Source organism: Lepisma saccharinum, chromosome 8 (assembly GCF_977018435.1).
Source record: "Lepisma saccharinum chromosome 8, izLepSacc3.1, whole genome shotgun sequence".
In the NCBI taxonomy this organism is placed as follows: domain Eukaryota; kingdom Metazoa; phylum Arthropoda; class Insecta; order Zygentoma; family Lepismatidae; genus Lepisma; species Lepisma saccharinum.
Window position 1 is genome coordinate 57,327,874 of NC_139236.1, and position 17,079 is coordinate 57,344,952.

Here is a 17,079-nt window from a genome sequence, read left to right on the forward strand (position 1 = left end):
GAGAGAGTGAATGAATAAGAGAAAGGAAGAAAATAGAGAAACAAAAGTGAGAGAGTGAATGAATGAGAGAAAAGAAGAAAGGAGAGAAGCAATAGTGAGAGAGTGAATGAATGAGAGATTGTAAGAAAGGAGAGTGAGAGAGTGAATGAATGAGAGAAAGGAGAGAAAAAAATTGAGAGAGTGAATGAATGAGAGACAGGAGAGAAAGAAATGTGAGGGTGTGAATGAATGAGAGATAGGAAGAAAGGAGGGAAACGAAAGTAAGAGAGTGAATAAGTGAGAGGAAGGAGGAAGGGAGAGAAACAAAAGTGAGAGAGTGGATGAATGAGAGAAAAGAAGAAAGTACAAAAACAAAAGTGAGAGGGTGAATGAATGAGAGAAAGGAAGAAAGGAGAGAAACAAAAGTGAGAGAGTGAATGAATGATAGAAAGGAAGAAAGGAGAGAAATAAAATTGAGAGAGTGAATGAATGAGAGAAGAAAAGAAAGGAGAGAAATAAAAGTGAGAGAGTGACTGAATGAGAGAAGGGAAGAAAGGAGAGAAACAATTGTAAGAGAGTGAATGAATGAGAGAATGTAAGAAAGGAGAGTTAGAGAGTGAATGAATGAGAGAAAAAAGTGAGAGAGTGAATTAATGAGAGAAAGGAGAGAAACAAAAGTGAGAGAGTGAATGAATGATAGAAAGGAAGAAAGGAGAGAAATAAAAGTGAGAGAGTGAATGAATGAGAGAAGGGAAGAAAGGAGAGAAACAATTGTAAAAAGTGAATGAATGAGAGAATGGAAGAAAGGAGAGTTAGAGAGTGAATGAATGAGAGAAACAAAAGTGAGAGAGTTAATGAATGAGAGAAAGGAAGAAAGGAGAGAAACAAAAGTGAGAGAGTGAATGAATGATAGAAAGGAAGAAAGGAGAGAAACAAAAGTTAGAGAGTGAATGAATGAGAGAAGGAAAGAAAGGAGAGAAATAAAAGTGAGAGAGTGAATGAATGAGAGAAGGGAAGAAAGGAGAGAAACAATTGTAAGAGAGTGATTGAATGAGAGAATGTAAGAAAGGAGAGTTAGAGAGTGAATGAATGAGAGAAATAAAAGTGAGAGAGTGAATGAATGAGAGGAAGGAGAGAAACAAAAGTGAGAGAGTGAATGAATGATAGAAAGGAAGAAAGGAGAGAAATAAAAGTGAGAGAGTGAATGAATGAGAGAAGGGAAGAAAGGAGAGAAACAATTGTAAGAGAGTGAATGAATGAGAGAATGGAAGAAAGGAGAGTTAGAGAGTGAATGAATGAGAGAAACAAAAGTAAGAGAGTGAATGAATGAGAGAAAGGAGAGAAACAAAAGTGAGAGAGTGAATGAAAGATAGAAAGGAAGAAAGGAGAGAAATAAAAGTGAGAGAGTGAATGAATGAGAGAAGGGAAGAAAGGAAAGGAACAATTGTAAGAGAGTGAATGAATGAGAGAATGGAAGAAAGGAGAGTTAGAGAGTGAATGAATGAGAGAAACAAAAGTGAGAGAGTGAATGAATGAGATACAGGAGAGAAACAAAAGTGAGAGAGTGAATGAATAAGAGAAAGGAAGAAAGGAGAGAAACAAAAGTGAGAAAGTGAATGAATAAGAGAAAGGAAGAAAGGAGAGAAACAAAAGTGAGAGAGTGAATGAATAAGAGAAAGGAAGAAAGGAGAGAAACAATTGTAAGAGAGTGAATGAATGAGATACAGGAGAGAAACAAAAGTGAGAGAGTGAATGAATGAATGAGAGAAAGGAACAAAGGAGAGAAACAGAAGTTAGAGAGTGAATGAATAAGAGAAAGGACGAAAGGAGAGAAACAAAAGTGAGAGAGTGAATGAATAAGAGAAAGGAAGAAAGGCGAGATACAAAAGTGAGAGAGTGAATGAATGAGAGAAAAGAAGAAAGGAGAGAAGCAATAGTGAGAGAGTGAATGAATGAGAGAATGGAAGAAAGGAGAGTGAGAGAGTGAATGAATGAGAGAAATGAGAGAAAAAATTGAGAGAGTGAATGAATGAGAGACAGGAGAGAAGGAAAAGTGAGGGTGTGAATGAATGAGAGATAGGAAGAAAGGAGGGAAACAAAAGTGAGAGAGTGAATATGTGAGAGGAAGTAGGAAGGGAGAGAAACAAAAGTGAGAGAGTGGATGAATGAGAGAAAAGAAGAAAGGACAAAAACAAAAGTGACAGTGTGAATGAATGAGAGAAAGGAAGAAAGGAGAGAAACAAAAGTGAGAGTGTGAATGAATGATAGAAAGGAAGAATGTAGAGAAATAAAAGTGAGAGAGTGAATGAATGAGAGAAGAAAAGAAAGAGAAATAAAATTGAGAGAGTGAATGAATGAGAGAAGGGAAGAAAGGAGAGAAACAATTGTAAGAGAGTGAATGAATGAGAGAATGTAAGTAAGGAGAGTTAGAGAGTGAATGAGAGAAACAAAAGTGAGAGAGTGAATGAATGAGAGAAAGGAGAGAAACAAAAGTGAGAGAGTGAATGAATGATAGAAAGGAAGAAAGGAGAGAAATAAAAGTGAGAGATTGAATGAATGAGAGAAGGGAAGAAAGGAGAGAAACAATTGTAAGAGAGTGAATGAATGAGAGAATGGAAGAAAGGAGAGTTAGAGAGTGAATGAATGAGAGAAACAAAAGTGAGAGAGTGAATGAATGAGAGAATGGAGAGAAAGAAAAGTGAGAGAGTGAATGAATGAGAGAAAGGAAGAAAGGAGAGAAACAAAAGTGAGAGAGTGAATGAATGAGAGAAGTAAAGAAAGTAGAGAAATAAAAGTGAGAGAGTGAATAAATGAGAGGAAGGAAGAAATTAGAGAAACAAAAGTGAGAGAGTGAATAAATGAGAGGAAGGAAGAAAGGAGATAAACAAAAGTGAGAGAGTGAATGAATGAGAGAAGGGAGGAAGGGAGAGGAACAAAAGTGAGAGAGTGAATGAATGAGAGAAGAGAAGAAAGGGGAGAAACAAAAATGAGAGAATGAATGAATGAGAGAAAGGAAGAAAGGAGAGAAACAAAAGTGAGAGTGTGAATGAATGAGAGAAAGGAAGAAAGGAGAGAAACAAAAGTGAGAGAGTGAATGAATGAGAGAAAAGAAGGAAGTAGAGAAACAATAGTGAGAGAGCGAATCAATGAGAGAATGGAAGAAAGGAGAGTGAGAGAGTGAATGAATGAGAGAAAGGAGAGAAACAAAAGTTAAAGAGAGTGAATGAATGAGAGAAAAGAAGAAAGGAGCAAAACAAAAGTGAGAGAGTGAATGAATGAGAGAAAAGAAGAAAGGAGAAAAACAAAAGTAAGAGAGTGAATGTATGGGAGAAAGAACGAAAGAAAAGACACTAAAGTGAGAGAGTGAATGAATGAGAGAAAGGAAGAAAGGAGAGAAACAAAAGTGAGAGAGTGAATGAATGAGAGAAAAGAAGAAAGGAGAGAAACAATAGTGAGAGAATGAATGAATGAGAGAATGGATGAAAGGAGAGTGAGGGAGTGAATGAATGAGAGAAAGGAGAGAAACAAAAGTGAGAGAGTGAATGAATGCTAGAAAGAAGAGAAACAAAAGTGAGAGAGTGAATGAATGAGAGAAAAGAAGAAAATAGAGAAACAATAGTGAGAGAGCGAATGAATGAGAGAATGGAAGAAAGGAGAGTGAGAGAGTGAATGAATGAGAGAAAGAAGAGAAACAAAAGTTAGAGAGAATGAATGAATGAGAGAAAAGAAGAATGGAGAAAAACAAAAGTGAGAGAGTGAATGAATGAGAGAAAAGAAGGAAGGAGAAAAACAAAAGTAAGAGAGTGAATGTATGGGAGAAAGAACGAATGAAAAGACACTAAAGTGAGAGAGTGAATGAATGAGAGAAAAGAAGAAAGGAAGGAAACAAAAGTGAGAAAGTGAATGAATGAGAGAAAGGAAGAAATGAGAGAAATAAAAGCGAGAAAGTTAATGAATGAGAAAATTAAAGAATTGGGAGAAACAATAGTGAGAGAGTGAATGAAAGAGAGAAAGGAAGAAAGGAGAGAAACAAAAGTGAGAGAGTGAATGAATGATAGAAAGGAAGAAAGGAGAGAAACAAAAGTGAGAGAGTGAATGAATGAGAGAAGGAAAGAAAGGAGAGAAATAAAAGTGAGAGAGTGAATGAATGAGAGAAGGGAAGAAAGGAGAGAAACAATTGTAAGAGAGTGATTGAATGAGAGAATGTAAGAAAGGAGAGTTAGAGAGTGAATGAATGAGAGAAACAAAAGTGAGAGAGTGAATGAATGAGAGAATGGAGAGAAAGAAAAGTGAGAGAGTGATTGAATGAGAGAATGTAAGAAAGGAGAGTTAGAGAGTGAATGAATGAGAGAAACAAAAGTGAGAGGGTGAATGAATGAGAGAAAGGAAGAAAGGAGAGAAACAAAAGTGAGAGTGTGAATGAATGATAGAAAGGAAGAAAGTAGAGAAATAAAAGTGAGAGAGTGAATGAATGAGAGAAGAAAAGAAAGAGAAATAAAATTGAGAGAGTGAATGAATGAGAGAAGGGAAGAAAGGAGAGAAACAATTGTAAGAGAGTGAATGAATGAGAGAATGTAAGTAAGGAGAGTTAGAGAGTGAATGAGAGAAACAAAAGTGAGAGAATGAATGAATGAGAGAAAGGAGAGAAACAAAAGTGAGAGAGTGAATGAATGATAGAAAGGAAGAAAGGAGAGAAATAAAAGTGAGAGTTTGAATGAATGAGAGAAGGGAAGAAAGGAGAGAAACAATTGTAAGAGAGTGAATGAATGAGAGAATGGAAGAAAGGAGAGTTAGAGAGTGAATGAATGAGAGAAACAAAAGTGAGAGAGTGAATGAATGAGAGAATGGAGAGAAAGAAAAGTGAGAGAGTGAATGAATGAGAGAAAGGAAGAAAGGAGAGAAACAAAAGTGAAAGAGTGAATGAATGAGAGAAGTAAAGAAAGGAGAGAAATAAAAGTGAGAGAGTGAATAAATGAGAGGAAGGAAGAAAGGAGAGAAACAAAAGTGAGAGAGTGAATAAATGAGAGGAAGGAAGAAAGGAGATAAACAAAAGTGAGAGAGTGAATGAATGAGAGAAGGGAGGAAGGGAGAGGAACAAAAGTGAGAGAGTGAATGAATGAGAGAAGAGAAGAAAGGGGAGAAACAAAAATGAGAGAATGAATGAATGAGAGAAAGGAAGAAAGGAGAGAAACAAAAGTGAGAGTGTGAATGAATGAGAGAAAGGAAGAAAGGAGAGAAACAAAAGTGAGAGAGTGAATGAATGAGAGAAAAGAAGGAAATAGAGAAACAATAGTGAGAGAGCGAATCAATGAGAGAATGGAAGAAAGGAGAGTGAGAAAGTGAATGAATGAGAGAAAGGAGAGAAACAAAAGTTAAAGAGAGTGAATGAAAGAGAGAAATAAAGAAAGGAGAAAAACAAAAGTGAGAGAGTGAATGAATGAGAGAAAAGAAGAAAGGAGAAAAACAAAAGTAAGAGAGTGAATGTATGGGAGAAAGAACGAAAGAAAAGACACTAAAGTGAGAGAGTGAATGAATGAGAGAAAGGAAGAAAGGAGAGAAACAAAAGTGAGAGAGTGAATGAATGAGAGAAAAGAAGAAAGGAGAGAAACAATAGTGAGAGAATGAATGAATGAGAGAATGGATGAAAGGAGAGTGAGGGAGTGAATGAATGAGAGAAAGGAGAGAAACAAAAGTGAGAGAGTAAATGAATGCTAGAAAGGAGAGAAACAAAAGTGAGAGAGTGAATGAATGAGAGAAAAGAAGAAAATAGAGAAACAATAGTGAGAGAGCGAATGAATGAGAGAATGGAAGAAAGGAGAGTGAGAGAGTGATTGATTGAGAGAAAGGAGAGAAACAAAAGTTAGAGAGAATGAATGAATGAGAGAAAAGAAGAATGGAGAAAAACAAAAGTGAGAGATTGAATGAATGAGAGAAAAGAAGGAAGGAGAAAAACAAAAGTAAGAGAGTGAATGTATGGGAGAAAGAACGAATGAAAAGACACTAAAGTGAGAGAGTGAATGAATGAGAGAAAAGAAGAAAGGAGGGAAACAAAAGTGAGAAAGTGAATGAATGAGAGAAAGGAAGAAAGGAGAGAAATAAAAGCGAGAAAGTTAATGAATGAGAAAATTAAAGAATTGGGAGAAACAATAGTGAGAGAGTGAATGAAAGAGAGAAAGGAAGAAAGGAGAGAAACAAAAGTGAGAGAGTGAATGAATGATAGAAAGGAAGAAAGGAGAGAAACAAAAGTGAGAGAGTGAATGAATGAGAGAAGGAAAGAAAGGAGAGAAATAAAAGTGAGAGAGTGAATGAATGAGAGAAGGGAAGAAAGGAGAGAAACAATTGTAAGAGAGTGATTGAATGAGAGAATGTAAGAAAGGAGAGTTAGAGAGTGAATGAATGAGAGAAATAAAAGTGAGAGAGTGAATGAATGAGAGGAAGGAGAGAAACAAAAGTGAGAGAGTGAATGAATGATAGAAAGGAAGAAAGGAGAGAAATAAAAGTGAGAGAGTGAATGAATGAGAGAAGGGAAGAAAGGAGAGAAACAATTGTAAGAGAGTGAATGAATGAGAAACAGGAGAGAAACAAAAGTGAGAGAGTGAATGAATAAGAGAAAGGAAGAAAATAGAGAAACAAAAGTGAGAGAGTGAATGAATGAGAGAAAAGAAGAAAGGAGAGAAGCAATAGTGAGAGAGTGAATGAATGAGAGATTGTAAGAAAGGAGAGTGAGAGAGTGAATGAATGAGAGAAAGGAGAGAAAAAAATTGAGAGAGTGAATGAATGAGAGACAGGAGAGAAAGAAATGTGAGGGTGTGAATGAATGAGAGATAGGAAGAAAGGAGGGAAACAAAAGTGAGAGAGTGAATAAGTGAGAGGAAGGAGGAAGGGAGAGAAACAAAAGTGAGAGAGTGGATGAATGAGAGAAAAGAAGAAAGTACAAAAACAAAAGTGAGAGGGTGAATGAATGAGAGAAAGGAAGAAAGGAGAGAAACAAAAGTGAGAGAGTGAATGAATGATAGAAAGGAAGAAAGGAGAGAAATAAAAGTGAGAGAGTGAATGAATGAGAGAAGAAAAGAAAGGAGAGAAATAAAAGTGAGAGAGTGAATGAATGAGAGAAGGGAAGAAAGGAGAGAAACAATTGTAAGAGAGTGAATGAATGAGAGAATGTAAGAAAGGAGAGTTAGAGAGTGAATGAATGAGAGAAAAAAGTGAGAGAGTGAATGAATGAGAGAAAGGAGAGAAACAAAAGTGAGAGAGTGAATGAATGATAGAAAGGAAGAAAGGAGAGAAATAGAAGTGAGAGAGTGAATGAATGAGATAAGGGAAGAAAGGAGAGAAACAATTGTAAAAAGTGAATGAATGAGAGAATGGAAGAAAGGAGAGTTAGAGAGTGAATGAATGAGAGAAACAAAAGTGAGAGAGTTAATGAATGAGAGAAAGGAAGAAAGGAGAGAAACAAAAGTGAGAGAGTGAATGAATGATAGAAAGGAAGAAAGGAGAGAAACAAAAGTGAGAGAGTGAATGAATGAGAGAAGGAAAGAAAGGAGAGAAATAAAAGTGAGAGAGTGAATGAATGAGAGAAGGGAAGAAAGGAGAGAAACAATTGTAAGAGAGTGATTGAATGAGAGAATGTAAGAAAGGAGAGTTAGAGAGTGAATGAATGAGAGAAATAAAAGTGAGAGAGTGAATGAATGAGAGGAAGGAGAGAAACAAAAGTGAGAGAGTGAATGAATGATAGAAAGGAAGAAAGGAGAGAAATAAAAGTGAGAGAGTGAATGAATGAGAGAAGGGAAGAAAGGAGAGAAACAATTGTAAGAGAGTGAATGAATGAGAGAATGGAAGAAAGGAGAGTTAGAGAGTGAATGAATGAGAGAAACAAAAGTGAGAGAGTGAATGAATGAGAGAAAAAAGAGAAACAAAAGTGAGAGAGTGAATGAATGATAGAAAGGAAGAAAGGAGAGAAATAAAAGTGACAGAGTGAATGAATGAGAGAAGGGAAGAAAGGAAAGGAACAATTGTAAGAGAGTGAATGAATGAGATACAGGAGAGAAACAAAAGTGAGAGAGTGAATGAATAAGAGAAAGGAAGAAAGGAGAGAAACAAAAGTGAGAAAGTGAATGAATAAGAGAAAGGAAGAAAGGAGAGAAACAAAAGTGAGAGAGTGAATGAATAAGAGAAAGGAAGAAAGGAGAGAAACAATTGTAAGAGAGTGAATGAATGAGATACAGGAGAGAAACAAAAGTGAGAGAGTGAATGAATGAATGATAGAAAGGAACAAAGGAGAGAAACAGAAGTTAGAGAGTGAATGAATAAGAGAAAGGACGAAAGGAGAGAAACAAAAGTGAGAGAGTGAATGAATAAGAGAAAGGAAGAAAGGCGAGATACAAAAGTGAGAGAGTGAATGAATGAGAGAAAAGAAGAAAGGAGAGAAGCAATAGTGAGAGAGTGAATGAATGAGAGAATGGAAGAAAGGAGAGTGAGAGAGTGAATGAATGAGAGAAATGAGAGAAAAAATTGAGAGAGTGAATGAATGTGAGACAGGAGAGAAGGAAAAGTGAGGGTGTGAATGAATGAGAGATAGGAAGAAAGGAGGGAAACAAAAGTGAGAGAGTGAATATGTGAGAGGAAGTAGGAAGGGAGAGAAACAAAAGTGAGAGAGTGGATGAATGAGAGAAAAGAAGAAAGGACAAAAACAAAAGTGAGAGGGTGAATGAATGAGAGAAAGGAAGAAAGGAGAGAAACAAAAGTGAGAGAGTGAATGAATGATAGAAAGGAAGAAAGTAGAGAAATAAAAGTGAGAGAGTGAATGAATGAGAGAAGAAAATAAAGAGAAATAAAATTGAGAGAGTGAATGAATGAGAGAAGGGAAGAAAGGAGAGAAACAATTGTAAGAGAGTGAATGAATGAGAGAATGTAAGTAAGGAGAGTTAGAGAGTGAATGAGAGAAACAAAATTGAGAGAGTGAATGAATGATAGAAAGGAGAGAAACAAAAGTGAGAGAGTGAATGAATGATAGAAAGGAAGAAAGGAGAGAAATAAAAGTGAGAGATTGAATGAATGAGAGAAAGGAAGAAAGGAGAGAAACAATTGTAAGAGAGTGAATGAATGAGAGAATGGAAGAAAGGAGAGTTAGAGAGTGAATGAATGAGAGAAACAAAAGTGAGAGAGTGAATGAATGAGAGAATGGAGAGAAAGAAAAGTGAGAGAGTGAATGAATGAGAGAAAGGAAGAAAGGAGAGAAACAAAAGTGAGAGAGTGAATGAATGATAGAAAGGAAGAAAGGAGAGAAACAAAAGTGAGAGAGTGAATGAATGAGAGAAGTAAAGAAAGGAGAGAAATAAAAGTGAGAGAGTGAATAAATGAGAGGAAGGAAGAAAGGAGAGAAACAAAAGTGAGAGAGTGAATAAATGAGAGGAAGGAAGAAAGGAGAGAAACAAAAGTGAGAGAGTGAATGAATGAGAGAAGGGAGGAAGGGAGAGGAACAAAAGTGAGAGAGTGAATGAATGAGAGAAGAGAAGAAAGGGGAGAAACTAAAATGAGAGAATGAATGAATGAGAGAAAGGAAGAAAGGAGAGAAACAAAAGTGAGAGTGTGAATGAATGAGAGAAAGGAAGAAAGGAGAGAAACAAAAGTGAGAGAGTGAATGAATGAGAGAAAAGAAGGAAGTAGAGAAACAATAGTGAGAGAGCGAATCAATGAGAGAATGGATGAAAGGAGAGTGAGAGAGTGAATGAATGAGAGAAAGGAGATAAACAAAAGTTAAAGAGAGTGAATGAATGAGAGAAAAGAAGAAAGGAGAAAAACAAAAGTGAGAGAGTGAATGAATGAGAGAAAAGAAGAAAGGAGAAAAACAAAAGTAAGAGAGTGAATGTATGGGAGAAAGAACGAAAGAAAAGACACTAAAGTGAGAGAGTGAATGAATGAGAGAAAGGAAGAAAGGAGAGAAACAAAAGTGAGAGGGTGAATGAATGAGAGAAAAGAAGAAAATAGAGAAACAATAGTGAGAGAACGAATGAATGAGAGAATGGAAGAAAGGAGAGTGAGAGAGTGAATGAATGAGAGAAAGGAGAGAAACAAAAGTTAGAGAGAATGAATGAATGAGAGAAAAGAAGAATGGAGAAAAACAAAAGTGAGAGAGTGAATGAATGAGAGAAAAGAAGGAAGGAGAAAAACAAAAGTAAGAGAGTGAATGTATGGGAGAAAGAACGAATGAAAAGACACTAAAGTGAGAGAGTGAATGAATGAGAGAAAAGAAGAAAGGAGGGAAACAAAAGTGAGAAAGTGAATGAATGAGAGAAAGGAAGAAAGGAGAGAAATAAAAGCGAGAAAGTTAATGAATGAGAAAATTAAAGAATTGGGAGAAACAATAGTGAGAGAGTGAATGAAAGAGAGAAAGGAAGAAAGGAGAGAAACAAAAGTGAGAGAGTGAATGAATGATAGAAAGGAAGAAAGGAGAGAAACAAAAGTGAGAGAGTGAATGAATGAGAGAAGGAAAGAAAGGAGAGAAATAAAAGTGAGAGAGTGAATGAATGAGAGAAGGGAAGAAAGGAGAGAAACAATTGTAAGAGAGTGATTGAATGAGAGAATGTAAGAAAGGAGAGTTAGAGAGTGAATGAATGAGAGAAATAAAAGTGAGAGAGTGAATGAATGAGAGGAAGGAGAGAAACAAAAGTGAGAGAGTGAATGAATGATAGAAAGGAAGAAAGGAGAGAAATAAAAGTGAGAGAGTGAATGAATGAGAGAAGGGAAGAAAGGAGAGAAACAATTGTAAGAGAGTGAATGAATGAGAGAATGGAAGAAAGGAGAGTTAGAGAGTGAATGAATGAGAGAAACAAAAGTGAGAGAGTGAATGAATGAGAGAAAAAAGAGAAACAAAAGTGAGAGAGTGAATGAATGATAGAAAGGAAGAAAGGAGAGAAATAAAAGTGAGAGAGTGAATGAATGAGAGAAGGGAAGAAAGGAAAGGAACAATTGTAAGAGAGTGAATGAATGAGATACAGGAGAGAAACAAAAGTGAGAGAGTGAATGAATAAGAGAAAGGAAGAAAGGAGAGAAACAGAAGTTAGAGAGTGAATGAATAAGAGAAAGGACGAAAGGAGAGAAGCAATTGTAAGAGAGTGAATGAATGAGATACAGGAGAGAAACAAAAGTGAGAGAGTGAATGAATGAATGAGAGAAAGGAACAAAGGAGAGAAACAGAAGTTAGAGAGTGAATGAATAAGAGAAAGGACGAAAGGAGAGAAACAAAAGTGAGAGAGTGAATGAATAAGAGAAAGGAAGAAAGGCGAGATACAAAAGTGAGAGAGTGAATGAATGAGAGAAAAGAAGAAAGGAGAGAAGCAATAGTGAGAGAGTGAATGAATGAGAGAATGGAAGAAAGGAGAGTGAGAGAGTGAATGAATGAGAGAAATGAGAGAAAAAATTGAGAGAGTGAATGAATGTGAGACAGGAGAGAAGGAAAAGTGAGGGTGTGAATGAATGAGAGATAGGAAGAAAGGAGGGAAACAAAAGTGAGAGAGTGAATATGTGAGAGGAAGTAGGAAGGGAGAGAAACAAAAGTGAGAGAGAGTGGATGAATGAGAGAAAAGAAGAAAGGACAAAAACAAAAGTGAGAGGGTGAATGAATGAGAGAAAGGAAGAAAGGAGAGAAACAAAAGTGAGAGAGTGAATGAATGATAGAAAGGAAGAAAGTAGAGAAATAAAAGTGAGAGAGTGAATGAATGAGAGAAGAAAAGAAAGAGAAATAAAATTGAGAGAGTGAATGAATGAGAGAAGGGAAGAAAGGAGAGAAACAATTGAAAGAGAGTGAATGAATGAGAGAATGTAAGTAAGGAGAGTTAGAGAGTGAATGAGAGAAACAAAAGTGAGAGAGTGAATGAATGAGAGAAAGGAGAGAAACAAAAGTGAGAGAGTGAATGAATGATAGAAAGGAAGAAAGGAGAGAAAAATAAAAGTGAGAGATTGAATGAATGAGAGAAGGGAAGAAAGGAGAGAAACAATTGTAAGAGAGTGAATGAATGAGAGAATGGAAGAAAGGAGAGTTAGAGAGTGAATGAATGAGAGAAACAAAAGTGAGAGAGTGAATGAATGAGAGAATGGAGAGAAAGAAAAGTGAGAGAGTGAATGAATGAGAGAAAGGAAGAAAGGAGAGAAACAAAAGTGAGAGAGTGAATGAATGATAGAAAGGAAGAAAGGAGAGAAACAAAAGTGAGAGAGTGAATGAATGAGAGAAGTAAAGAAAGGAGAGAAATAAAAGTGAGAGAGTGAATAAATGAGAGGAAGGAAGAAAGGAGAGAAACAAAAGTGAGAGAGTGAATAAATGAGAGGAAGGAAGAAAGGAGAGAAACAAAAGTGAGAGAGTGAATGAATGAGAGAAGGGAGGAAGGGAGAGGAACAAAAGTGAGAGAGTGAATGAATGAGAGAAGAGAAGAAAGGGGAGAAACAAAAATGAGAGAATGAATGAATGAGAGAAAGGAAGAAAGGAGAGAAACAAAAGTGAGAGTGTGAATGAATGAGAGAAAGGAAGAAAGGAGAGAAACAAAGTGAGAGAGTGAATGAATGAGAGAAAAGAAGAAAGTAGAGAAACAATAGTGAGAGAGCGAATCAATGAGAGAATGGAAGAAAGGAGAGTGAGAGAGTGAATGAATGAGAGAAAGGAGAGAAACAAAAGTTAAAGAGAGTGAATGAATGAGAGAAAAGAAGAAAGGAGAAAAACAAAAGTGAGAGAGTGAATGAATGAGAGAAAAGAAGAAAGGAGAAAAACAAAAGTAAGAGAGTGAATGTATGGGAGAAAGAACGAAAGAAAAGACACTAAAGTGAGAGAGTGAATGAATGAGAGAAAGCAAGAAAGGAGAGAAACAAAAGTGAGAGAGTGAATGAATGAGAGAAAAGAACAAAGGAGAGAAACAATAGTGAGAGAGTGAATGAATGAGAGAATGGATGAAAGGAGAGTGAGGGAGTGAATGAATGAGAGAAAGGAGAGAAACAAAAGTGAGAGAGTGAATGAATGCTAGAAAGGAGAGAAACAAAAGTGAGAGAGTGAATGAATGAGAGAAAAGAAGAAAATAGAGAAACAATAGTGAGAGAGCGAATGAATGAGAGAATGGAAGAAAGGAGAGTAGGAGAGTGAATGAATGAGAGAAAGGAGAGAAACAAAAGTTAGAGAGAATGAATGAATGAGAGAAAAGAAGAATGGAGAAAAACAAAAGTGAGAGAGTGAATGAATGAGAGAAAAGAAGGAAGGAGATAAACAAAAGTAAGAGAGTGAATGTATGGGAGAAAGAACGAATGAAAAGACACTAAAGTGAGAGAGTGAATGAATGAGAGAAAAGAAGAAAGGAGGGAAACAAAAGTGAGAAAGTGAATGAATGAGAGAAAGGAAGAAAGGAGAGAAATAAAAGCGAGAAAGTTAATGAATGAGAAAATTAAAGAATTGGGAGAAACAATAGTGAGAGACTGAATGAAAGAGAGAAAGGAAGAAAGGAGAGAAACGAGAGAGAGAGTGAATGAATGAGAGAAAGGAGAGATACAAAAGTGAGAGAGTGAATGAATGAGAGAAAGGAAGATTGGAGAGAAATAAAAGTGAGAAAGTGAATGAATGAGAAAATGAAAGAATTGAGAGATACAATAGTGAGAGAGTGAATTAATGAGAAAATGAACGAAATGAAAGAAACAAAAGTGAAAGAGTGAATGAATGAGAGAATGGAACAAAGGAGAGAAGAAAAGTGAGAGTGTGAAAGAATGAGAGAATGGAACAAAGGAGAGAAGAAATGTGAGAATGTGAAAGTATGAGAAAATGAAAGAATTGAGAGAAACAAGAGTGAAAGAGTGAATGAGTGAGAGAATGGAACAAAGGAGAGAAGAAAAAGTGAGAGTGTGAATGAATGAGAGAAAGGAATAAAAGAAAGAAGAAGTGAGGGTGAATGAATGAGAGAATGGAAGAAAGGAGAGAAACAAAAGTGAGAGAGTGAATGAATGAGAGAAAAGAAGAAAGGAGAAAAACAAGAGAGAGAGAGAGTGAATGAATGAGAGAAAGGAAGAAAGGAGAGAAACAAACGTGAGAGAGTGAATGAATGAGAGAATGGAAGAAAGGAGAAAAACAAGAGAGAGAGAGAGAGTGAATGAATGAGAGAAAGGAAGAAAGGAGAGAAACAAACGTGAGAGAGTGAATGAATGAGAGAAAGGAAGAAAGGAGAAAAACAAGAGAGAGAGAGAGAGTGAATGAATGAGAGAAAGGAAGAAAGGAGAGAAACAAACGTGAGAGAGTGAATGAATGAGAGAAAGGATGAAAGGAGAGAAACAAAAGTGTTAGAGTGAATGAATGAGAAAATGTAAAAAGGAGAGAAACAAGAGTGAAAGAGTGAATGAATGAGAGAACGGAAGAAAGGAGAGAAGAAAAGTGAGAGAGTGAATAAATGACAGAAAGAGATAGAGAAGGACAGGGAGAAAGGGAGAGAAAACTAAAGAGAAGGTAAGAGAGTAGAGAGAAAGAAAAATAATGGAAATAAATAGAGGGATAGAAAGAAAGAAAGTAAAAGGAGACAAAGAAAGAGAAGAGAAGAAAGAGGGAGAGAAAGAGAGAGAACGAACGAGAGCCAGAAAGGAAGGACAGAGAGAAATGTTTAGGAAAGAGATAAACCGAAAAGAAAGCAAGAAAAGAATGAGGGAATGAAAGAAAGGGGGGATGGGAGGATGAAGGACAGAGAAGCCGATTCAGACACCGAAATCAAGTACATGATCTTTTTCACGAACGAAGAAAAATGCATTTAGTCACATAGCTTTCTTCTTCTTGGCAGCCCGAAGAGATCTCGCTACATCCAATTGATCTGGGGCCCGACTACGAAAGTTGGGTGCGGCTACTCTTACGTGAACCACGAGAAAACTCCATCTGGCCTGCCGGGGGGCAGGTTCACGACGGACTTCACCCTGGTCTGCAACTATTACGAGGACGGTCTGGGCGATGAAGAGCTCATCTACAAGCAGGGCGAACCGTGTTCCGATTGTGTCAAATGCCATAATGAGTTCGTAAACTTGTGCGGTAAGATTTGGTTTTCACTTTTCTAGTTACTTCATCTTACATACATTTCATGTTACGCATATTTCTTGATTTGCAGAGACGTCAGAACCGGGGGTGCACTGATAGTCATATTCGCGATTAACCAAAAGCGAAGTAAAATAAACCAAATCAATCAGTAGTTGGAAGTTGGAACACCCACAACAATGACGTCTATTGTTGTTCAGAGGCGTTGTGATTCAGTTAGTCTTTTAATGACTTGCGTCATACACAAATTTGTGTGCTGGGTGGGATATGAATTACTCGTTGGTAACCATTAAAAACTGTTGAATTCTGGAATTCGAAATTATGATATAATAAATTGATAATGTAGAACGTAGTCTAGTAAATATTCTTTCATTGATTCATTGAGTTTCTTTTATTTACTTTTATTTTCTTCTACTTTTGGTTAATCGCGAGTGTGAGGATAAGTGATGATATGATGAAATTGAAGGGACACTCACAAAGAACACCCATGACCGGGCCGGGATTCGAAGTCGGGACATGTGGCATCGTAGCGCGGTATACTAATCACTCCGCTACGGAGGTCGGCATTCATAAATACAAGCATTTGAGCTTCTTTATAGGCAGTGGCGGCGATTGGGTTCCAAAACCAGGGGGTAAAGGTGTCAAAACTGGGGGACACTATATTTCCCTTTGTAGATAAGGTTTAGTATAGTGCGAGAGTAAAAGTGGCGGGGGGAATCTGCCCCCCTCGCTCCCATAATTGCCGCCACTGTAGATACATAGTGCCTACAATACGTACGTATTTTCAAAGTAGAAATACCAATGTTACTAATTAGAAAACCTACATAAAAAAATTCTCTTTTGGGTGAAATCTGTAGTGTTGTATTGTAGTATTTAGGGGTAAGCTTATATTAAGCGTGACTGGCTTCGCAGAAGAAGCTGATCACAGCTCCACCAGGTTGAGCACCGTAAACTAGACGTCCGAATGAGCGGAGTTATCGCTAATATTTCGCTTTCCTCATACTGCACTTACGTCCTTTGATTAAGTGATAATGAAAGTAAATTGTAAGAAACAGACTTCTTCTGTGTTCTAATATTCTTCGTCTATACGCTTGAGTGGAAGCCATCCAGAATCATTAGCACGTAAGCAGGATCATCAGGCATATAACTGGTTGGGCAAGAAGAAACTTAACAAGTGTTAGAAGTTACTATTTACGTCACAAGTACGAGCAAGTTTAGTTCATATATCAATCGTTATTCTTTTGTTTCAGATATGGAAGCTGAGAGAAGCTCTACTGTTATTGCTCAAGATATATATATCTTGATCCTTGTGAATTGTTTTGTATACCAATTTTTCACATGCTTCCTGTGAACATATTCTACGATACCTTTAAACAGAAGAACATTCATTGTCTAATTGAAAATGGTGTTTTGTAGCTTTACTGTAATAAAGTTACGATATATAATTATTTGGTTCTCATTAAAAATAACATAACGAAGAGCCGGATAGGTGAAGGGAAATGCACAAACTATTTTGTAACAGATATATTTAATTCACAATGTTCCCACATATAGAAAATAGTTCTTTTATGTAGTCACCATATTTATGGAGGCATTTGTCGTATCGTGACACAAACGTTTCTATTTTACCGTCTAAAAAACTCAACGTCAAGCCATCCAGCCATTCCTGACTGTTTGTGATTGGTTATTTTATGTCGCTTTTCTGCCACTTTTGGCTAATCGCGACGATGGGGATGAATGATGAACAGAGGTGTGATGAAGAACAACACACGGACACAACGCAGAACTCAAACTTCATAGAGGATCATACTGACAGTGGGTTTAGAGCCTCGTTGTGCATTAATTCATAATATATTTTAGAAAATAAACGTTACTAATTTTTATATATTACTGTATAAGTCTTCATTATACAACTTTAAATAAACTTCAATGAAATTCACTCAAGCTAATAAATTTTAGGGGGAAATGCAACATATTACACTAAAGCATTTAATTATATTTCTACTTAATCAATTCACCGTTCATCATCATGGCCATCAATATAGCCACAGCCCACAGAGAGA

The 17,079-nt window shown here is 36.5% G+C and overlaps 1 protein-coding gene across 4 annotated transcripts in view; it reads left to right on the top strand.

The window, feature by feature from the left end:
- Positions 1 to 16,391, top strand: part of LOC145991484 (venom allergen 5-like) — a 51,742-nt gene extending 35,351 nt beyond the window's left edge. For all 4 annotated transcript variants that reach the window (XM_083127496.1, XM_083127499.1, XM_083127497.1 and 1 more), the window contains 2 exons: positions 14,772 to 15,013; positions 16,267 to 16,391. In XM_083127496.1, the coding sequence (XP_082983622.1) occupies positions 14,772 to 15,013; positions 16,267 to 16,367 (343 nt within the window). In that variant the 3' untranslated portion in view covers positions 16,368 to 16,391. The remainder of the gene's footprint in view (positions 1 to 14,771; positions 15,014 to 16,266) is intronic.
- Positions 16,392 to 17,079: the final 688 nt, after the last annotated feature.